The sequence below is a fragment of the Nannospalax galili genome, unplaced genomic scaffold (assembly GCF_000622305.1).
Source record: "Nannospalax galili isolate Female #2095 unplaced genomic scaffold, S.galili_v1.0 scaffold180, whole genome shotgun sequence".
In the NCBI taxonomy this organism is placed as follows: domain Eukaryota; kingdom Metazoa; phylum Chordata; class Mammalia; order Rodentia; family Spalacidae; genus Nannospalax; species Nannospalax galili.
The window spans coordinates 4,091,699-4,114,891 of NW_008348199.1; the positions used below are offsets into that span (position 1 = coordinate 4,091,699).

The following is a 23,193-nucleotide window of genomic DNA, read 5'->3' on the forward strand; positions in this document are numbered from 1 at the left end:
GTTATAGATGGTTGTTAGCGACTACGTGGGCAGTAGGAACTGAGCCCAGGTCCTCTGCGAGAGTAGCTTCTGCTCTTAACCGCTGAGCCATCTCTCCAGCCCCTCAAAGTGCTTCTTAACAGCTGAGGGCAGAGAGGGGTTGAGGGAAAGAATCCGATGGAACAGGAGGAAACATTTTAGGCATGACAGGTATATGTAGTGATGGCTCCCTAGGCACATACATACGTCACAGCATATCATATTTTACACTTTTTTTGGTTGAGACAGTCTCATTACACAGCTCAGGCTGGCCTCAAAGTGATGGCAATCCTCCTGCCTCAGCCTCCCTACTGCTGGAATTACAGACATGCACCACCATACCTGGCCACACATTAGATCTGTGTATAATAGTGTTCACTTACTGGTTTAGTTTTGGAGATGGAGTCCTGATATTACTAGGTTTTGGATGTGGTAGGAGGATCAAGAGGACACTGAGACAGGTTATTGGGAACTAAACAGTTTATTAGAAGAGTTACTAATGTCATTGACAGAGGGACAGCAGCATGGTGGGGGAGATGGAGGGGTCCTCTGAAGAGAGAGGAGAGCCTCTTATACCTTTTAAAGAGTGGGAGATTCACAGCAAGAGCCTGCAGTCAGGTTCTCTGATTCCCAGGCAGGAGGTAGGGAAGGGGTGTGGAAAAGGATGTGACACCCCTTTGATGGAAACTTCCTCCCCAGGTGAGACGTGATGGCACTGACAGGTCTGCTAGCTCTGGACTCAGTAGGGTATCTGTCAGTATTCTCGAAAGGGAGAGAGCTGCTGAACAGCAAAGGCTAGACTCTAACATCACATTCTTGTAGCTATGTTACCCACGCTGGACTTCTTGGGTTCCATCAACCCTCCAGCCTCAGCGTCTGGGTAGCTGGGGTTATGGGTATAATCCCACCACACCCAGCTTTTACAGTAGTTGCTTGCTTGACTTCCTCTTTTCCTCTTTCTTTCCCTCTTTTATTCCTTCCTTCCTTTCTTTCTCCTGTTCTTTTCTGTTGTTTTGTTTTTGAGGCTTCATGGAGTCATTTAGTGCCTATTTTACATGAGCAGGACAGGTAGTTTAGTCCGGAGTAAAATGACAGGGTCATCAAGGAGTCAGGCTTTGGTGCTCTCAAATACCACAACTATAAACACCATGTCATCATTGTTTCTTCCCATCAGAGAGTTGATCAATAATGTCTGGTTTATCTATACTCCCAAGGTCAGCCATTCAATCTCGAATTTATGAATGGCTGACTGCTGAGAATGAATGAATGGTAAATTAGTTTCATTCATTCAACAAATATTTAGTGACAACTACTATGTACTACTTTTAGAGTGCTGTATATACTCAGTGACAGTCTCTGAGTCTCGTAGGATAGATAGACAATATAATTATACTGTTAGGAAAGCAATCTGCTTCATACCCTATCTTGGAATGTTTCTTGCTGGGTAGGGTAAGAAAGCAAGATCCTGACCCATCATGCCTTTAATCCAAACACTTGGGAGGCAGAGGCAGGCAGATCTATGTGAGATTGAGGCCAACGTGGTCTACACAAGTTCCAGACCAGTTGGGGCTACAAGGAGACCCTGTCTAAAAAATAAAGAAAAGAGAAAAGAAAGAAAAAAGGGAGAGAGCCTGACAGCGCTTCACCCTGGCCATTCCTCAGCATCATGTTTGTCCTAAGAGCCTGAAGGGATGAGGCAATGTTTCCTCCTGGACAAAGAACAAACATATTACCACTTACTATCCAGTCACCCACTAGCTGTACAGCACCCATGATGGGCCCTTTGTGGTGTTTAAGGGACATGAAAAAGCAAAAAACAAAACATCACCAACACAACATGAAGCTCTGACTACTGCTTTTATATTTTATTTTGTTTCATTTTATTTTTACTTTTGAGACTGGGTCTTATGTATCTCAGACCTCAAAGTCACTTTGTAACTGAAGATGACCTTGATCTTCTGATCCTCCTGCCTCCACCTCCCCAGTGCTGGGAATTGTAAGTGTGCACCACACACCCTGCTTATGCAATAAGCATATACCTTTGTATATGCAAGGTGCCCGCTCTACCAACTGAGGTACGTCCTCAGCCCAACAGCTGTCATAAATATATGAAGCAATAAGTCCTTTATTTCTTCCCAGAATTTCATGCCTTCTGACAGCATCCAGGAAGCAGGCATGAGCTTATCAGTTGGTAAGGAGGAGAGATTCCTGGATGCTGGAAAATTCTTAGCAGTGATGCAAAGAATCATTAAGGCCCCTCTAGAGAGAGGGGAGAGGAAAATGATCAGTGGGGGTGGAAGGCAGACAAGAGAGGGTAAAGGGCATATATGATCAAAATACATGTATACATTTATGAAAATGTCATGATGAAATCCATTATTATGTATAAATATATGCTAACAAAATATTTAAAATATTTTATTAATTTTATTTTGTGTGTATGAGTGTTTTGCCTGCATGTATCTAAGTTCACCACATGGATGCAAGGCCCTGCAGAGGCCAAAAGAGGGCATCAGATCCCCTGGAACTGTAGTAAAGAACAGTTGTGGGTGGCCATGTGGGTGCTGGGAATCAAACCTAGGTCCTCTGGAGGCAGCAAGTGTTCTTAACCTCTGAGTCATCTCTCTAGCTCTCCAGATCCACCCCCAAAAATTAAAAAAAAAAAAAAACGCTGGGCATGGTGGCACACAACTTTAAGCCCAGTACTAGGGATACAGAGGCAAGACAGCCTGGTCCACACAGCAAGTTACAGGCCACCCAGGGCCACATAGCGAAATCTTGTCTCTAAAAGAAAAAGAGAATCAAGAATCACCCCAAGACCTAGGCATGATGGAGCATACCTGAAATCCCAGCATTCAGGAGGCTGAGGCAGGGGGATTGCACGAGTTTGAGTAGAGGTGAAGCGGTTCCTTTAAGACAGTGCAGCCTCGCAGGAAGCTCCGCCCAGTCGGCGTGACTCCCCGCCCGCTGGGGGCGGTACTCCGGGTGGTTGGAAAGGCCCGCGCGCCAAACTGGGCGGTGGGACGCGGGTGCCGAGGACGCGGCCGGGATGTCGGTGCTGAGGCCGATGGACAAGCTGCCCGACCTGAACCGGGCCACCGTGCTGGTAGGGGGCTCACTGTGCGGTTCCCGCTGCCGGGCCTGTACGTCCGCCCGGGCCGGCCGGCGGGCGGGCGGACTAGGCGGCGAAGGGTGGGCAGGACGCGCTCACACTGGGCCAATCGGAGCAGCCGCTCTGGGAGATCGAGGGCCGCACCCACCAATAGGCGCGCGGCCGGCTCTGAGCTAGCTCGTTGATTGGCGGAGTGAGTGCCCAAAGCGGGAACTGGGTTTTCCGGGTCAGGGACCCGCCGGGCCATCCCTGGGACCGGTCCAGACCGTAGACCGCCCAAGCGTGCCGCCTCGCAGGGTACCTTCTTCGGACAGGGCGCCCGCCGAGCCGTCCGTGGGCGCTGCGGCCCCGCCCGGGTCTCAGCCCGCCGCTTTCCCTCCCCGCGCAGCTGGTGAGCACCGAGGATGCGCTGCTGCAGCAACTGGCCGACGCGATGCTCCGGGAGGACTGCGCGTCCGAGCTGAGGGTGTAAGCAGTGGGGAGCCGGGAGGGGGCCAGCAAGCCAACCCCTTCTGTGTCCTCCATGAGCCTGCCTACCTTGCCCCGCTCCTTTACAAATGTTCATATTGGGCTGCAGAGATGGCTCAGCGGTTAGGAGCGCTGGCTGCTCTCGCAGAAGACCTGGGTCCGGTTCCCAGCACCCACATGGTGGCTAACAATTGTCCGTACCGCCAGTTCCAGGGGATCCTACACCGACTTCTGACTTCCACGGGCATTGCACGACACGGGTGCACTTATCCATGCAGGCAATACACTCAATACACATAATAAATGAAAGAAAAATAAGTAAATAAAATTTCTCAAATGTTCAAATTGAGGCTTTGAGTTTGGTCCTCAGCACCAAAAACAAAGGGAAATGTGCGTCTAAATTTCATTTCCTTTTGCGGACTAAAAATACCTCAACCGAAGCAATTTAGGAGAGAAAGGATGTACTTGACTTGCTATTCTGGGTTACAGCCCATCATTGCTTGGAAGTCAAGGCCACAGGCACTCGAAGCAGCCGGTCATGTTATATCCAGTCAACCCAGAGCAAGGAATTAATGCATGCATGATAGGGCTTATCTGATTTTCTTCACTTTGGGACAATCCGTCCAGAGTCCCCTGCCCATCAAAAATGGTGCCATCCACAGTGGCTGTCTTCCCTCCTTAATTAAGAAAATCCCCTCATTGGAACTGGAGAGATGGCTCAGTGATCAGGAGCACTGACTGCTCTTGCAGAAGCGGGGGGGGGGGGGGGGGGGGGGGTTGCGCCTGCGCACTGCCGGACTGGCTAACGTTAACCTGTCTGTAACTCCAGTTCCAGGGAATCTAACGCCCTTTTCTGACCTCCATCAGCATTTCACCACATAGCTGCACTTGCATGCATGCAAGCAATACACATACACATAAAATAAATAGTAGAAGTAAAATTTTTTTTTGGTCTTTTTGAGACAGGGTCTCCCTGTAGCCCCAGCTGGCCTGGAACTCACTATGTAGACCAAGCTGGCCTGGAACTCACAGAGATCCCCCTGCCTCTACCTCCTGGCAGGATTTTCTTTTCTTTTTTTTTTTTGTCCTTTTGAGACGGTCTCCCTGTAGCCCCAGCTGTCCTGGAACTCACCATGTAGACCACACTGGCCTTGAACTCACAGAGATCCACCTGCCTCTGCCTCCCGAGTTCTGGGATAAAAGGCACACACCACCACACCCGGTGGGATTTTCTTTTTTAAAAAATTTTACTATTTATTCCAGTTATGGTGGTGCACACCTTTAATCCCAGCACTTGGGAGGCAGAGGCAGGCAGATCTCTGTGAGTTCAGGCCAACTGGGGCTATACTAGATTGTATTAAATTGACAAAAGTAACTGTCATGGGGGGTAACTAAAAACTGAGGGGGTGGAAAACAAATAAAGCCCAGCATGGGGGCATACACCTGTAATCCCAGCACCCATGAGGTGGAGGTAGGAGGGTTGGGAGTTCAAGGTCTCAACAAAACACTAAAAGAAGTTACCCACCTGTTTACTTGTTTCTGGTTTGCCTACACACACTGCCAGCCCTTAAGGAAAGGGACTCACCCCTGTTCACAGACCATAACTAGTACAGACTGGATGCTCAGTTAATATTTTTAATTATAGATCCAAGACAATACTTGAGGTGCGAGGATACTTGAACTCTCTCAGGGTATTAGAGGTATAGGGCCAGGATTTCCGAGGGAACGTGGTGAAACAAAGCCAAGTTACGAAAATTTTCCTCTCCCCAGTCTAGTGAAATGAATTGGAAAACAGCAAAAATCAACGAGGTTCATGCATGATCTGCCTGCAACAAGATTCTGAGAATTCTTTAGTTCCCCCAAATTTAGGGAAAAAGTAACAGATCTATTTTCCTTTCCTTTCTTCTAACCTCAGCAGGCTTTTGGGCTAAAGGATAAGAGACAATAACAAGATCTCAAACCCATAACTCAGAAATGAAAAGGGTTTTGTTTTTTTGTTTGTTTGGTTTTTTTTTTTTTTTTTTTTTTTTTTTGAGACAGAGTCTCCCTGTAGCCCCAGCTGTCCTGGAACTCACTATGTAGACCAGGCTGGCCTTGAACTCACAGAGATCCACCTGCCTCTGCCTCCTAAGTGCTGGGACTAAAGGCGTGTGCCACCACGCCCAGCTGAAAAGGGATTTTTAAAACTTCATTTACCCTTGGATGATGTATTTCTAATCCCAGGTACTAAGGAAATTGGAACGGGAAGATTGCTTGAGTTCAAGGCCTGCCTTTCTGAGCCACACAGAGAACCTCTATTTTTTTATTTATTATTTTTATGTTATGTGTAGGAGTGTATTGCCTGCATGTATGTAAGTGCACCTGTGTCATGCAATGCCTGAGGAGGTCAGAAGAGGGTGTCAGATCCCCTGGAACTGGAGTTATGAGATGTTAGCCACCACAAGCTGCCATGTGGGTGCTAGGATTGAAACCCAGGTCCTCTCCAAGAGCAGACAGTGCTCTTAACCACTGAGCCATCTCTCCAACCCAGAGAGCCTCTCTTTAAAATAAATTAATTAATTTTTAAAAATTCAGGTGGTGAGCCTGGTGGTGCACGCTTATAATCCCGACCTATTTAGGAGGTGAAGGCAGGATCAAGACTTCAAAGCTATCTTGGGCTATATAGTGAGTTTGAGGCCAGCCTAGACTACATGAGACCCTGCCTCAAAATACATACTTTTGGGGTGGGGGATCTTTTTGAGACAGGGTTTCCCGGTAACCTCAGCTGTCCTGGAACTCACTATGTAAACCAGGCTGGTCTTGAACTCACAGAGATCTGCCTGCCTCTGCCTCCCGAGTGCTGGGATTAAAGGCACGTGCCACCACACCCAGCAAAATAAATACATACATATTTTTTAAGGCAGGGTCTCACTCTGTAGTCCTAGCTGGTCTGGGACTCACTATGTAGACCAGGCTGGCCTCTAACTCACAGAGATCTACCTGTTTCTGCCTCTTAAATGTTGTATCTATTACATATATATATATATTTATATATGTACATTCCTTTTTTTTTTTTCTTTTAGCCCAGGACTTTACACATACTAGGCAAGCACTTTACCACTGAGCCAATTTATTTTGAGATAGGATCTTTCTCACCCCAGACTGGCCTTAAATTCCCTCTGTAGCCACAACAGGCCTTAAACTTTGGATCCTCCTGCCTTAGTCTCTGAGAGCTGAGATTACAGGCATGCACCACCAAATCTGGCTTTGAAAGGGGGAGTATATCTTTGTTTTGTTTTTTGGAACAGGGTTTCACTATGTAGCCCTGGCTGCCTTGGAACTTACCATGTAGAGCAAACTGAGCCAGATGAGATCACACAGCTGGCAACTGACAGACCTGGGATGGACCCATACTGTCTCATTCAGTCTCATCCCCTAAGCATCTCAGTCTAGCACCCCTCTTCTGAGCCCAATCTCCCTCCCAGCATGCAGGGTAATGGGCTAGCCCCAGCTGTTCTGTGTCTAAACCCTCTTGCCGTAGTGCTTACTAAACAGACTTTTCTGGCAAGAAGGAATCAGATGAGAGGTCTGGGTAGGACTGGCTCTATCCTGCCTGTGCCGGGCTCTAAGGAGCCCTTGGCAGCCCTTTCTTGACAAAGGACATCGTTTCCACAGTCACTGTGAGGTGGGTCTGTTTATCTCTCATCCTGCAATTTCTTGTTTTTCAGCCACTTGGCCAAGTCCCTCCCTCTGCCCTCCAACGTGAACCGGCCCCGAGTTGACCTGATCGTGTTTGTGATTAACCTTCACAGCAAATACAGGTGAGAGCCAGAGGACTGGACTCGGATGGCCTAGCTTGGAAATATAATAGAGCAGTGCCCTTTTGTGAAGGTCGGAGGCAGTGAGAGGCTGCCTGGGGTCAACCTAGAGTGTGAGGCAGGAGGAGGACAGCATTCAAAGACACACATCATGGCAGCACCACCTGCTCGTTCTCTGGAATGTACTGTATGTGCCTGAAAGCAGGCAGAGAGGTAAAGAAAATACACCCTGTTCCCAAGGCTCTCTTAGTCCGTTGGGGGAAGGCCGGACCTTTGGACTGTTACAGTACCTGGAATATGTGCTGCACTGAGCTTTGGGAGCCCAAACAGGACACTCTGACAACCAAATACAACTGAAATCCAAGCACTTGGGAGGTGGAAAATGGGATCAGGAGTTCAAGATCATCCAATGAGTTTGAGGCCAGCCTAGGCTGTCTGAGACCCTGTCTCAAAAAAAAACAAAGCAGACTTCTGATAGCCAGGCCTCAGGTTGGAGTTTCCAGAGGGTGAAGCTTTTAAACTAATACCTGAAAGATGAGCTAGGCAGGTGAAGGTAGGAATGAGCTCCTTCTGGGTGGCAGGGTCCAGCATGGAGACCAGGGCAGACTCCCAGGGATGAGGTAGAATGCTGCGAGGAAAACACTAGGAAACCTGGAGCATGGAGACACCAGATTAGCATCAGAATTAGGTCTGGACCTCACTGCTGAGCTAACTGCAACCATTCAAAAGTTTGGTAAAGAGGAACAACTGAGCTCTGACATTTGTAATGATGAAAAATTAGAAGCCAGTTAAGTACCCATCTCTGTGAATGTAGGATGTAAAGTGTACTGTGAAGTCATTCTAAAGAATGTAACAGGTTGCTGTGTACTTGTATTAAGTCAGTTTGCATTACTGTAATGAAATACCTAAGTCAGGCTACCTTATAAAGAAAATATGTTTATTTTGCATTGAGGTTCCAGAGGCTCAGAGCCGAGGCCCTACTTTTGGTGTTATTTTTTTTTTAATTATTTTATTTATGTTTCTGTGCCTGTGTTTGTGTGAGTGTATTGCCTGTGTGTGTGTAAGTGCACTTGTGTCATGCAGTGTCTGCAGAGGTCAGAAGAGGGTGTTGGATCCCCTGGAACCAGAGGTTTAAGTGGTTGTTAGCTGCCATGCGGGTGCTGGGAATCAAACCCCTGTCCTCTGTAAGAGCAGCCAGTGAGTACTCTTAGCTGCCGAGCCATCTCTCCAGCCCCATTTCATTTACTTTTCGGTAGTGATAGTGATTGAACACAGGCCTCCAGTTGCTACCTGCTTGGCAGGTGCTCTGCTAAGGTTTTCACATTGGGGATTAAATTTCAGCACGTGGCCAGGCATGGTAGTTTACGCCTTTTTTTTTTTTTTTAATATTTTTTATTTTTTATTTTTATTTTATCTGTATGCATGTATTACCTGCATGTAGGTATGTGCACCTGTGTTGTGCAATGCCCATGGAGGACAGAAGAGGCTGTCAGATCCCCCTGGGACTGGAGTTATAGACAGTTGTTAGCTACCATGTGAGTGCTGGAATTCAAACCTGGGTCTTCTGCAAGAACAGCCAGTGTTCTTAACCACTGAGCCATCTCTCCAGTGGTTTACACTTTTAATCCCAGCACTCAGGAGATCTCTGGGAATTCAAGGCCAGGGTCTATGATGGAACCCTGTCTCAAAAAAAAGGCAACAAACATGAACTCTTGGGAGCCAAACTAAACCATACTGAAACTGTAGCAGTGCTGGTCCAGAGTCTGATAGTACTGAAGCCATAGGTGTTTAGACGCACCACCATATTTGCATGTGAAAACTGTACAAGAATCATACCCCCAACTGTTGGCAGCAGTTTCCTCTGGGGAGTTGAGAGTGAAAGGAGGTACCGAGAGGGGCTTCTGCTATCTGTGTATGTGATCATAGTTACTGTTTCATTATTTTAGAAGCATGAACTGCTCTCTAATTAAGAGTAGATTTTTTTTTTTTTTAGTTTTCTTTTTTGTTGTTGTTTTTTAAATTTTTATTATTATTATTTTTATTTTATGTGTATGAGTGTTTTGCCTGCATGCATGGGTGCAGTGCCCTCAGAGTCCAAAAGAGGGCACCAGATCCCCTAAGACTGGAGTTACAGATGGTTGTTAGCTGCCATGTGGGTGTGCTAGGAATTGAACCCGGGTCTTCTGCAAGAGCAGTCAGTGCTCTTAACCACTGAGCCATCTCTCCAGCCCAAGAGTAGGTTTTTAAATTTTTAATTTATTATTTTTATTTTATGTATATGAATGTACTACCTGCATGTTGATATGTGCAATGCTGGACACTCCCTGGAACTGGAGTTATGAACATTTGTCAGCCACCATGTGAGTGCTGAAAATCAAACCCAGGTCCTCTACAAGAGCAGCCAGTGCTCTTAACCACTGACTCATCTCTCCAGCCCCAAAATTTGTTTATTAAAAATCAAATTGTGGCTTATCCTCCAGAGCTAGTTCCTTTTTCCTGCCCATTCTCTGGTATCTTGGATCAGAGGAACAGGGCTCTGTGGTGTGAAATGCCCTGGGGTTTGTTTTCTCCCTCTGGCCTGGCCGCCCCAGTCTCCAGAATGTGGAGGAGTCTCTGCAGCATGTGGACAGCAGCTTCTTCCTGGGGAAGGTGTGCTTCCTTGTCACCGGGGGTAAGTGTGTCCCCTGCCTGCTACAGCCCCATCCCAGCAGAGCAGCAGCCTCAGGTACAGACTCCTTGCTGAAGTGGCCTGGGGTAGGGACCTTACCACCTGACTGCTATCTGCCTAACCTAATCTCAGCAGGTTAATTCTGCTGTTACTTGGGAGCTGCTTACTGACTTCCTCCCTGTGGCTTTCAGAGAAAAATTTAAATCCTCTAAAGATACAGAGTAAAATAGGAAGTGGCACAGACCTGTAATCCCAGCACATGGGAGGCTGAGGCAGAAGGATCACATGTTTGAGGCCAACCTACTCGAGGATTACGAAGAGTTCAAGGCCAGCCGGCACTGCATAGTTAGGTCCTGGGGCTTCTCTCCAATGCTGTGTTCTTCCTCTTTGTCTTGCTAACCCCTACGCCAATACCACAGAATACAGCCCAGTATCAGTGACAGTCTGGTCTGCCCGCCTCCCTTGCTAAACTGAGGCCTGAGGGCAGCCTGGCACAGATGGTGGTGGTGGTGGTGGTGGTGGTGACAGTGATGGTCCCCAGCGGACGCTGGTAAGTGAATGGCTGTGATTTCTCAGATCGATTCCCCTAGCAGCTCTGCAGTGGGCTCTTGTATTCACAGAGCTTGCTCAGCCCCTGCAGCCTTACAGTCTAATGTGATGGTCTTGACTGCCCAGAAAAGAAGGTAGAGCAGGGCTGTCACTCCAGTAACGAGTAAGAAACTGAACCTCTGGGGGCTGACGGGGCGGGGGGGATGATTTGCCCAGTGCTTTGAGGATGCAGTCTGAAGCCCTCCTGGCTTCTTTGCAGCTGGACGGGAAAGCCACTGCAGCATTCACCGGAACACAGTTGTGAAGCTGGCCCACACGTACCGGTGCTCCCTGCTCTTCTGTGACCTGGAGGTGAGGATGCTGATCATAGCGGCCAGTGTTGTACTTCGGTATGAGGAGGCACTGAGCACACAGCTGGCAGGCCAGGAGTGCTTATTGAAGAGTCCCTGAGTACCCGGGTGATGCAACTCCTGGTGTGAAAGGAAACCTGTGATCCTGGTCCAAGGCTTTTAAGTCTCATGTGTGTGTTCGAAAGTTCCCATTAGTATCACCCTCTCCTGCTTGGGGATAAGTACTCATGAGACCAGGTGCTGTATCTTCTTTTTAACCAGTGTGTCCTCGTGTCTCCTTGGCAGTCAGAGCCCCTGATGAAACCCTAAGCTCCCTGGACTGCAGATCTTGTCCAGCGTTGAGCACAAGGCAGGACCCAGAGCGAGCAGTGGGGAAGTGTGTTAGGTGGGCAGCTGCACAATGGTTGGTGTGCATGGCATTGGTGTTCTCACCAGGTGAGCCCTGTCTGTGTGGCAAAGCACATGTGAATTTTCTTTTAGTATTTATACTTTATGTGTGTGAATTTTTTGCCTGCCTGTGTGCATATGCACTATGTGTGTGCCTGGTGCCCAGAGAGGCCAGGACAGAGTTCCAGTTCCCTGGAGCTGGAGTTACAGATGGTTGTGAGCTACCATGTGGGTGCTGGGAGCCAAACCCAGGTTGTCTGCATGAGCAGCCAGTGCCCTTAACTGCTGAGCCAGCTCTTCAGCCCCAGGTGTGCGTTTTCTTTCTCGTATGTATGGGGGGGTACGGTATGTGTGCACATGTGTGTATGGGTTCATGCACCTCTAGGTGCCCGGAGGCCAGAGGATGGTGTCGAGTATTTTGCTCTTTTCACGCCTTGCCTCATTCCCTTGAGACTGGTCTTTTTACTGAACCTGGAACTAGACTCTAGGTGACCGTAGCCCTCTCCGGCCCCAGGCATGGTTTTGTACACAGTGAATCCACGACTTCTGTGAGTGCTTAGCAGGAGTTGATGGAGCTCCCCGAGAGTTCTCAGAGCCTGGGTCGCCCACTCATGCACCAGCCATGCCCAGTCGCTGAGATTCTGTTTATTAATTTTGAGGCTTATTTAGAAGAGTTATGTTTATACTCTGTCTTGGGTCTAGCAGCTGTTCCCAAAGACAAAGTGACTCAGAGAGACCTGAGTTGGGGCAAAATACCTCACAGCTTATGGCTCAGATTCCTGTTCTGAAGTCTGTGGGCTCTGCTGGTCCAACGGCAAAATTGGGTGACTTGGAGGAGAAGTAAAAGCAACACACACACACACACACAAATTGAGTTTATGAGTGTAAGCAAGAGTTATCAATGGGAATAGCACATCCGAGACAGCAGTGTTTTCACGGAATGGGGTGGGGCAGACCCCATCACTGCTTCCATGTTCTTAATCACTGAATGACCCCTGAGATCAGCCTTAGACCAAAGCATCAATCCAGGTGCACATGCTGCTCCGTCGCACATCTGTCTTTCGTATTTAACAGCTGTTTCCGAGTCTGTAATTAGATTCAAGCTCTGACCTAGGTAGCAGGCCTGAAGTGCCTCCCTCTGCCAGGCTTTCCTCCCAGCAAGCCTCTGAGGAAAGAGGGGACACAGCGGGACAGGCGCTGCAGTTCCATATGTGGCCATGAGGTGGCATGCCACACCAGTTTTTGAGTTTTCATGGCGCTTAAGACCTTTTGTCTAGGAAAGGTCTGGGGTAAGGCTACCATGGTTCTGCAGGTAAAAGGCACTTGCTTCTAAGACTGGTGACCTGAGTTTGACCCCCGGGACCCACATGGTGGAAGGAGAGAGTGGATTCCTGCAAGCTGTCCTCTAACATGTGAAGACACGTGGGTTCATGCACTCATACATAAATAAATGTAAAGGAAGGAAAGATGTCCATCCCTCCTGGGCCGGCTGTATAGAAAGCAGAGGTCCCAGTTACCTGCTCAGAACATAGGCCTGTATCCTTTGAATGCAGCACCCCTTCTGAACCATTGGTCATCCAGGGTCATCCTGTGTGTAAGAGTTGTTCTCTTTTGTGTGTGTGCTTTGTTTGGAAACCTTTGTATGACAAGAAGGGCCATTCCTTGGGGCTGAAGAGATGGCTCTGGTTAAGAGCACTGGCTGCTCTTGCAGAGGGCCCAGGTTCAGTTTCCAGCATTCACATGGTGGCTAACAACCATTGGTAACTCTAGTTCCAGGGGATCCGATGCCCTCTTCTGGCCTCTGTGGGTATTGCATGACACGGGTGCACTTAACAAATACACAAGCAAAACACCCATGCACCTAAAATTAAAAAAGAATGGCCAGCCCTCTTTTATAGACCTGGAAGCAATCTAGGAGGTGAGATTCACCCAGTGACAGTTGTCTGCCCGCAGGGCCTGTACTGGTGCTGGGAACACAAATGAGGCAGCCACTGCCTTCTCTGAATCTAGTGAGGTGGATGGGAGAGCAGCACGTGCAGAACAGCTGGATTTGCTGGGTTGGAAGCTGGGGGGCGGCGGGGGGGGCAGGAGGCAGCTGTGGAGCGCTGGCTAGAGCAGCAGAAGCTTGGAGATGGGTTCTGGGGCACAGGCCACAAACCTCAGAGCAGGAAGAGCCATTCACAATACCTCTCATGTACCTACAGTGTGCCAAGCACTGTTCTAGGCACTAGAAACACAGCGTAGAGCAAAATAAGTAAGTCCTGCTCTGTTCTAGTCAAAACCACGAAGAGGTCAGTGTTTGAGACCACCACTCCCTGTGCTTTTGTTCCCAAAGTAAAAGAGTAGAATGAAAACAGGGTGGGAGACTAGGGATGTAGCTCAGTTGGTAGAGGGCCTGCCTTCCTTGCACAGAGCCCTGGGTTCAATCCCCAGGCACAGCTGACACCAGTGTGGCAGCTCACACCTGTAATCCCAGCACTTGGCAGGGGAGACAAGAGGGTCAAAAGTTCAAGCTCCTTGGCTACACAGTGAGTTTGGGGCCACCCTGGGCTATGAGGGAGGGAGAAACAGACAGAGATAGGAAGAAAAAAGGAAAGACCAGATGGTATAGTCACATAGTGGCAAAAGGGCAAAGCTTAGCTAGTCACCAAGGAGGCTTACTTGCAAACTCTCAAATGAAATCCTAAAGAAAGTAGGAGAGGGAGCTGTTCTACGGGAGCTGTTCTACTTAGGCCTTGCCAAGAGCAGGGCCGAGTTCAGAGGTCTAGAGCTTGCCTGATGTGTTCCTACAGGGATGCTGGGGGTGCATCAGTCAGGTCCTTCAGCCCCAGTAAAGGCTGTGGCTTTTATGAGTGAAAGGAGTTGCCGGAGGAGAGGAGACTGAGAGGGAGATGAGGGCGGAAATAGATGGTTTGGAGCTCTTTCTGGGAGAGTTGAGTGACCTGGACTCAGTGGTGGCCAGGGAAGAGTGGCATGGGGCGGTCCACGGCACTGGCTGTTTCCAGGACAGTCAACAGAATGTGCTGATGACCGGACATGAGACAGGAAGACAAGTCAAGGACAGTGGTGGCTTGCAGCCTGATGGCTGGATGGCTGATGTTGCCTCTAGAGATGGAGTGGGAGTGTGGGAGCTGACCTTAGTGGGCTGGCTATGGCCCCTGAGCCCCCATCAAGAGGCACAGAAGACAGGTTGCTTCTGGGCCACTGCTGACCAGAGAAGATGCTGAGCACCCTTGCCTGTTCTTCCAGCAAATGCTTGTAAGAGTCTCTCACTCGTCCACTGGCTTGTGCCAGGACCAGGATAGCCCAGGGGTGGCCACGATGGGCCATGGCCTCTTGAGGTTCCCCTGCATCTGGGCCCCCAGCTCTGCCTGGGCATCTGCTCTGAGTATGGCTCCTCACTGATGTTCTTTGCTCTTCTCTGCAGGTAGAAGGCTTTCGAGCCACCATGGCACAGCGCCTGGTGCGCATGCTGCAGATCTGTGCCGGCCACGTGCCAGGAGTCTCAGCACTAAACCTGCCGTCCCTGCTGAGGAGCTCCGAGGGCACCCTGCTGGAGGAGCTGTGAGCACTCCTGCCCTCCCCACGTTTGGTACCAGCTCCATGAGCAGTCACTGTTGGTGAAGACCAGTCAAGGCCTCAAAGGCCCTGCTCCCTGCAGGCCTGTGCTCCTCTGCTCCAGCAGGGCATGCTGGGCAGGAGTGGGGAGGGAGCCCAGCTGTTGAAACCCCAGCACCCTCCTGCTCCCCCCACACTCCCACAGAGGCCTGTGTCCTCTGTCTGATGTGGTTCCTCTCCACCTAAGATTTCTTTGAGACAAAGAACCATGACTAAAAAAGCTGAAAATCACTGGTCTCACCCACCACTTTGACTTTGCCGATGAGGAAACTGACTCAGAACAATTAAGGGGGCAGAGCTTGGCCTCCAGGAGCCCAGGGAGACACCACATGCTGGCCATACTTTTCTTACGAAACCTGGCTGTCGCTGCTGGGATCCTGTTTCTCTGATGTATGTGGAGATGGTTCTGTCATGTTGTGAGGATTGAATGAAATGACAGGTGATGGGCCTGAGACTGCCTCACACCCTGTGGCTTGTCTGTCTGCTTGATTGATTGCACACCGTGCTCACCGTGCTCATGCCCCACCCAGCACCAGGGAGGCACTCAGCAAGCAGTAACTATTATCTGAAATCATCCTGAGCTGACTTAAAAACTAACACATAGGGATGACACCTGCGAGGCCAGAGTTTGTGAGGAGCGAGAAACTGGGTCTGCTGTGAGAGACTGGCCTTTCCCCTTGCAACTAATGAGAAATTGGTAGAAGGTCCAGGATTGGACTGTGGAAATCCTGTCAGCCAGGCCCAGGTCCCCAGTGCTGTGGGAGGTGAACTTAGCACACGGGAGCTCAGGGTGAAGAAGGTCTGTGAAGAGCTCAGGAGAGCTGGGTCCTAACCCTCCCCACCCTCACCCACTTAATGCCCAAGCCTGCCCTCCCCACCCTTCAGATGGCCCTCCTCTTAGTGCTGTCAGAAGGATGGGGCTGTGCCTGCCTGCTCTGTGGGTACCTTCCAGAACAGCCCAGGGCCCTACCCCTGTGAAGCAGGGTTTGACACACCTGGCTGGCTTCAAGGCAGTACCCTGGGACCTCAGCTCTGTAGATTGCAGTTGGGGCCACACAGGTTACCTGACACTTGCAGGCTTCACAGAGCTCACCGAGCAGGAGTGCCTGTCCCCATCCCAGCACACCTGCAGGGTTGCTGATTCCCATTTCAGGGTTCGGGAGACAGAAGGTATAGCCACAGCCCAGGGCCTGTGGGTGGTAGGCCTGCGTTGCCCTTGGTTCTCTGTGCCTAAACAAGTGTGACATCTCCACTAGGCAGGGCCTGAGCTGTGAATGCAAGGTGCAGACAGGCCTTGTGTCTGAGAAGCAGAGTCTTCAGGGTGATCCTTAAGGCCTGCTCCTGTGAGCTGCAGAGCCTGCCTCAGGGTAGAGTGCTAGAGCGCTCTGTTGGTACCACAGGGAGGAGACCGCACACCTTGGCATTAGCTGCAGTGACTCCAACTCCAATAGGGCATTTGGTCAGGGCGGTCAGCAGAGGTGGATCCAGGTCAGAAAAAGGCTGTAGGCAAACAAAAAGTTTGTTTTCCCTGCAGAGACAGGCAGTCCTGGCAGGCCAGCCTCTTAAGGATTATCCTGGGCCCTGAGTGGGGGTGGGGGTGGGGCTAGTGAACTGGCACCTGAGGAGAAGACGGTCTCACAGGTGCCACCTGCTGCCTCCTGATGATGTCCTTTGCTGAAAACCAGAGCCTTCTCGCCCCTTACCCTGCCCCTCACCAGCGTGAGGTGTACACCTCTCCCTCGGGTCTCTGTGCCACATCTTCTTTGCCACCTGGTGCCATTTAACAAGAGAAGTGGCATCGCGTTCTCCAGCGAGGACCTGGGAGCCTTCCAAGTGCTGGGGGAGCTTGAGGCTGTCACTGCTGCCAGCTCCCTGCCAGGCTTGGCAGGAGCCCTGGAACAAGAGGCGCCTCTCTGGGGTTCGGGCTGATCTGCCCCTGCTGCACAGCAGAACTGAGTGACACTTAAATGGCAGTCAGGTCCCCTCAGACCTGCTGTCCTCGGAAGGCTGGAGGCAAGTGGCCAGGGAATGGTGGCTACATCCCATTGGAGGCCCCTGCCAGTGTTCAGGAAGAGTCAGGGCACCATGAAAGGCTGGTGTGTGCTTGGGACTGGGTTGGTGCTGAGGTGGGGGAGGGGAGAGGAGGGGAGGGGAGGCCTGATGTGCCTGCATTCTGATGCAGTGACCTCTGATGGGCACTCACCTGGGTGAACCTCTGCCCCCTCACTGGCAGAAGGGTCAGGCTAATAAGACAAGTTTTAAAGGTGGGTAGGGACCGCTGGGCCACAGGTCTGAGTGGGTTGATGGTCCAAAAACCCTGCAAGAGACACTCCAGCAGGACCCAGAAGCTGCCAGGTCCCTGCCATGTGGGTGAGTGACTACGACCTTGAGAGGCAGAACTTACTCCCGGTCACAGATTCATTTGGCCCTCATGCCACCCAGCCGTGGGGCCTTGTGCTCTCTCCCTCCAAGAGCCCATTCTCTGCAGGAGGCAGCCCAGGCCCATGGGTTCTGGTCCCGGTCTGGTGATAGTTCCTGCCCCTGCCAAGGTATCAGTGGGACATTTCTGTAAGGAAAAGGAACTACAGTGAGCACCAAGAACCCTTCACCACCTAGATAAGACACACCTGTAATTCCAGCACTCAGAGGCAGAGGTAGGAGGACCGATACATTCCAGGACAGCCCAGACTACAGAGTGAGACCGTGCTTCAAAAACAGGAGAGCCAATGAGATGGCTCAGTGGGTGGAAATACATGCTTCACAAGGCTGATGACTCAAATTTGATCCCTGCAACACTCGAAAGGGTAGGAGACCCACCACACAAGTTGCCCTCTCACGGCCCGTGCATAGTGGCTCATGCCTGTAATCCCAGCACTTCTGAGGTGGGGGCAAGAATAACAAGTTCAAAGTCATCCCCCGCTTCATAGCAAATTTGAGCCATCCTGGCTACATGGGGCCCAGTCTCTTTTTGTATTTATTTATTTATGTTTTGTTATATGTAGCCCTGGCTGGTACTCTGGCTTTGTAGACCAGGCTGGCTTGAGCTAACAGAGATCCACCTGCCTCTGCCTCCCAATGCTGGGATTAAAGGTGTGTGCCATCATGCCCAGCCAGAAACCTCTTAAAAAAAAAAAAAAGCAACAGGCCACAAGATGGCCCAGCAGGTAGTAAATGCTCAAGCCTGATGACCTGAGCCTGATCCCAGGGGCCCACATGGAGGAAGGAGAAAAGAATTTCACAAGTTGTCTCCTAACCTCCACATGTGCCTGCTGAAACATGCCCACACACATGCAAATATTGTTTTTAAATTCAAAACACTACGCCCCAGGGCAGAGGCAGGCGGGCAGCCTGGCCACAAGAAGTGGCACAATGGGAGAGAACCGGGCTGCAAGTCCCAGCACCAGATGGGCAGCTTGCTTTCCTCCTCTGAGCCCCACTGCTGCCTCTTGGAGTTCTAATGAGGCTGAAAACCAAAAGGCCTGGCCCACCCCTCTGTTTCCACACCAAGAGGTGTTTGTGTATACGTACATATGTACATGTATGTTGTATGTGTGTGGTTGCACAAGCATGTGTAGCCACAAGAAGTCAACGTGAGGCATCTTCCTCTCTTAAACTCCATCTCATTTTTTCCAGCATCGTCTCCCAGAACACAGCGCTCACAGATTGACCAGAGTGATCAGCAAGTTTTGGGGATTCACCTATCTCTACCACCACCACCCACCCCCAACCAAATGCTAGGGTTACTGACAGGATTACATGGATGCTGAGGATCCAACTTAGGTCCTCCGCTTATACGGCAGATACATTACCAACTAAGTCATCTTGCTGGCCCCAAGAGGTGCTTTTGAGATGATCTCATGTAGCCTAAGCTAGTCTCAAATTCAGTATGTAGCTAAGGATGACCTTGAACTGATCATCCTGCCCTTTACCTCCCAAGTGCTGAGATTATGGGTGTGCACCATCAGGCCCAGCCTGGTTATAAATTCTTGACACAAAGACTTGTGAGGACCAACAGCCTGTCACATACATTGGGATGCTAGGCTGATAACCTTGTCCAGTGGTACCAGTTGGCTTAGTCCCCAGGCCAGAAGGATTTAGTTCATTGTAAGAATGTCTCAAAGACCCGAGAGACAACAGTGAGCTAGCATCCTGTATACCCATCTCAGCACCACTTGACAATGTCCCTATGGGCTGGGGGCCACTGAAAATGAGCTCGAGGAACAAAGGTGGGTGGACAGTCCCTAGTGTCCCTGACCTTGCCAGGGGCAGCCTTCCCTGAACCATTCCTGACTCTTAAGCCAGGGGGCATTTCGAGGATCAGGAGTGCCCTGTAGAGCGAGCGGCCCTTCAAGGCCAGCATGGAGAGATCTCTTAGGTCAGCCTTCCGAAGGATCACAGGCTCCCAAGGACCACAGACTCCCCCTGAGGGCTAGTCCTGGTTCCTCTGCCCCGCCTTCCTTGTGCCATCTGCTTCTAGACAGGACCCCAGAGGTCCCACAGGCATATGGGATGTGGGGAAGTTCAGGTTGGGGCTGCCAGCTGTCTCTCCCTTTTCCAGGCCCACCACGCCTCCTTCCCCGAAAGGTGGCTGACCTGACCGCAAGGGGTATGACTATGGAATGTTAATTATGCCCTGGTCCTGGTCACCACAGTGCTGTACCCCATCCTTTTTCCTTTCTAGACATCCTGGGGTCACTTTTGAGGTCACCCCTCTCTATGCCGCAGTCACTCATCAGAACTTTCCCAGCTCCATGTTTAGAATTACACTCCTGAGTAGGATGTAAGCGCACACCTGATCCCAGCACTCAGAGTTTGAAGCCAAGCTGGTCTACATAGTGATTGGATTCCCCAGAATCAACGTGGTAGGACAGAACTGACTCCCCAAAATTGTCCTCAGACCTCCACATGTACCAAGGTATGTGTGCCCCCACCTAAGTATGTAAGAACAGAAAAATAAAACTGCATCCCTCAGCTGGATGTGGTGGTACTTGCCTGTAATCCCAGCATTTGGGAGGTAAGGGCAAGAGGATCAGGAGTTCAAAGCTACCCTCAACAACATAAAGAGTTTCCAGGCCAACCTCAGCTACATGAGACCCTATATAAATATATAACTAAAAAATAAGCTGGGGGCTAGAGAGATAGCTCAGCGGTTAAGAGCACTGACTGCTCTTGCAAAGGACCCGGGTTCGATTCCCAGCACCCACATGGCAGCCACAAACCGTCTTTAACTACAGTTCCAGGGGAATCCGAAGCCCTCATCTGACCTCCACGGCATTGCATGACACAGGTGCACTCACATGCAGGCAATACACTCGTACACATAAATTAAAAATAATAAATAAAATATTTTTTAAAAAAGCTGTGGTACACACCTGTAGTCCCAGCTCTTGGGAGGCAGAGGCAGGCTGATCTCTGTGAGTTCAAGGCCAGTCTGATCTACATAGTGAATTCTAGGACAGCTAGGGCTACAGGGAGACCCTGTCTCAAAAAGACCAAAAAAAAAAAAAAAAAGCTGGGCGTGGTGTCACACACCTTTAATCCCAGCACATGGGAGGCAGAGGTAGGCAGATCTCTGTGAGTCCAAGGCCAACCTGGTCTATATAGAGAGTCCCAGGCCAGCTGGGGCTACAGGGAGACCCTTTGTCAAAAAGACTTAAATAAACAAATAAATAATCAAGGGGACTGGAGTGCTCAGTGGTTAAGAGCATTGGCTGCTCTTGCAGAGGACCTGGGTTCGATTCTCAACACCCATATGGCAGCTAACAACCTGTAACTCCAATTCCAGGGGGTCTGACTCCCTCTTCTGACCTCCTCGGGCATTGCACAACACACGTGCACTTACACACATGCAGACAATACACTCATAAAAATAATCAAGGGGACTGGAGTGCTCAGTGGTTAAGAGCACTGCCTGCTCTTGCAGAGGACCTGGGTTCGATTCTCAACACCCATATGGCAGCTAACAACCTGTAACTCCAATTCCAGGGGGTCTGACTCCCTCTTCTGACCTCCTCGGGCATTGCACAACACACGTGCACTTACACACATGCAGACAATACACTCATAAAATTAAGAAAAATTTTATCAAAGTAAAATAAAATCCCAGCCCTCATTCACTGGCACCTCCCTTTTGAGTTTTTCTCCCCAGTCTTTCTCATCCCTCACCTACTAAATTGTTTCCCTGATTACTTGCTGCTGCCCCAGAACTTAAAATGGTGCCTGGTGTCCAGTCAGCACTTGGTGGATGGTGAGGTGTCTGTGCATGGAGTCCATCCATGTGTGCATGCATTCAGGGCCAGAAGCCCACAGGAAGCCTAGAGCCCAGCGGCTTCTTGTCCCTGTCTACATTAAGCTGGGGAGGCTCCTGCTCTCCTTCTACCTGGGCCTCACAGTCTCCCCGAGCCATGCACAACTGCCCACTGGGCCCCCAGGTGGTAGGGGCTCCGTTTCTGTGGTCTCTTGCCATCTCATTCAGAACCTAGTCTAGACACAGCACAGGTGCATTGAGAGGGTATGTAGGGAGGTGGAGGACTGGGGGTAAGCGGCCTGGGCTGTGGAGACTTGTAACTGTTTTGTGGAAGGGGGTGGCCTACCCTTGTCTGGCTTGGGCTCAGAAAAGGAGAGCAGGGACTTGCTGGCCACTGCTCTGCCTCTGGCCATCAAACTGCTCATCCCCGCCAACCTCACCTCCTCATTAAACATACGGAAGAAAGTATCCCTGTTTCTCAGAACTAAATACAGCAAAGAAAGACCGAGGGAGCTTTGACTCTGAGAACCTGGCACTGTGACAAAATGGGGTGGAGTTGAAAGAGCTGACAGGAAGTCCCCTAGGACTGTCCCCAGAGGACCAGGAAGGCTGGCAGAACAATGCATGCTAGAGAACTCCTTTGAAACACCAAAAAGTTCATGCTTGCGTATCTGAGGCTGCCCCTGGAGACGCTGGTCATCCCCTTCTTACTCAGCGACTGCTGCATTGTTCAAGGCCTTTTTCACAAGAATCTGTGCAGGTATCCTGACATAATTACAAGTAAAAAATAAATTTGAAGTTCGAGAACACCCCGGGTCTAAGGACAGTTTCACATCCAGATCTGGGGGACTGGGCCTCTCTGCCCTCGGGGACTGCACCCCCCCACACACAAACACACACACACACACACTGGGCTTGTCCCAAAGACACAGAGTCCCAACCTCCCCAGTCTCTAAAGCATGAAGGACACAGGCCAGGCTTCACGGTCAGGTGTGCAGACCCCATCCAGGCCCCTTCTTTCTCACTGGATTGTCCTGAAAAGACCCTTAGTCCCTTGAAAATTGTTTCCTCATCTGATGCTATTTGGAAAAATTTTAAGAGCAAGAATTCCTCCTCCCTGACAGATCCCAAAATTAATCATCTTAATAAAAAAAAAAAAAAAAAGCCAGGTGTGATGGAGCATACCTTTAATTCCAGCACTCAGGAGGCAGAGGCAGGCGGATCTTCGAGTTGGAGGTCAGTCTCGTTTGGGCCTAATGATGTACAGGCCTGTGATCCTAGTACTTGGGAGGTAGGAACAGGAAGGAAATCAGGAGCTCAAAGTCATCCTCAGCTGCATTCAGCAAGTGAAAAAGTTGAGACCATTGAGGATAAAAATTTGATTAGAGGGGCTGAAGAGATGGCTTAGCGGTTAAGAGCACTGACTGCTCTTCTAGAGGACCTGGGTTCGATTCCCAGCACCCACATGGCGGCTAAAAACTGTCCTTAACTCCAGTTCCAGGGGAATCTGAAACCCTCTACTGACCTCCGTGACATTGCATGACATGGGTGTACTTACATGCAGGCAATACATTCATACACATAAAAATAATAAAACACTTAAAAAATTTTGATTAGAAAGGGTTTGAGCAGCAGAGTCCCGTGTATTATATTCAAGATCATACATGCAAGGCAGCAAGAAGTGCTTGCTTCACAAGCCTGACGCCTGAGTGCACCTCCTAAAACCCAGGTGGAGATAGGGAACTCCCAAAGATTGTCCTCTGATCTCCACATGTGCACAATGGAACCCTGTGCCTGCACCCACACACATCGTACACACACAAACACTAATAATAATAAATGAAATTTAAAATTGGGTTTTTGAGACAAGGGTTTTGTATAGCCCAGGCTGGCTTTGAACTCCTGTCTCTACCTCCCAAATGCTGGTACTATAGGCATAGAGGACCACACCTGGCTTCAAGAATATGAGAGTAGGGCTG

The 23,193-nt window shown here is 50.0% G+C and overlaps 1 protein-coding gene across 3 annotated transcripts; it reads left to right on the forward strand.

Moving 5' to 3' along the window:
• The first annotated feature begins 2,982 nt into the window (after positions 1 to 2,982).
• Positions 2,983 to 15,431, forward strand: Cenpm (centromere protein M). Of its 3 annotated transcripts, XR_003851381.1 has the most exons (7): positions 2,983 to 3,124; positions 3,519 to 3,598; positions 7,306 to 7,398; positions 9,987 to 10,066; positions 10,872 to 10,963; positions 11,248 to 11,397; positions 14,777 to 14,897. XR_003851381.1 is itself a non-coding variant. In XM_008844784.3 (6 exons), the coding sequence occupies exons 1-6, from the start codon at positions 3,068 to 3,070 to the stop codon at positions 14,915 to 14,917; spliced, it is 543 nt and encodes a 180-aa protein (XP_008843006.1). In that variant the 5' UTR covers positions 2,983 to 3,067; the 3' UTR covers positions 14,918 to 15,431. The 3 variants fall into 3 exon arrangements, 2 of the variants coding, with proteins under 2 accessions (XP_008843006.1, XP_008843007.1); XM_008844784.3 differs by lacking the exon at positions 11,248 to 11,397 and having other exon boundaries at positions 14,777 to 15,431; XM_008844785.3 differs by lacking the exons at positions 10,872 to 10,963; positions 11,248 to 11,397 and having other exon boundaries at positions 14,777 to 15,431.
• Positions 15,432 to 23,193: the final 7,762 nt, after the last annotated feature.

Bases quoted from the DNA above. Each gene is read 5' to 3' on its own strand.
- Cenpm (XM_008844784.3), top strand. From the start codon at position 3,068: ATGTCGGTGCTGAGGCCGATGGACAAGCTGCCCGACCTGAACCGGGCC. The intron at 3,125-3,518 runs GTAGGGGGCTCA...CTCCCCGCGCAG, and splicing joins TGAACCGGGCCACCGTGCTG to CTGGTGAGCACCGAGGATGC. The intron at 7,399-9,986 runs GTGAGAGCCAGA...TGGCCGCCCCAG, and splicing joins AACCTTCACAGCAAATACAG to TCTCCAGAATGTGGAGGAGT.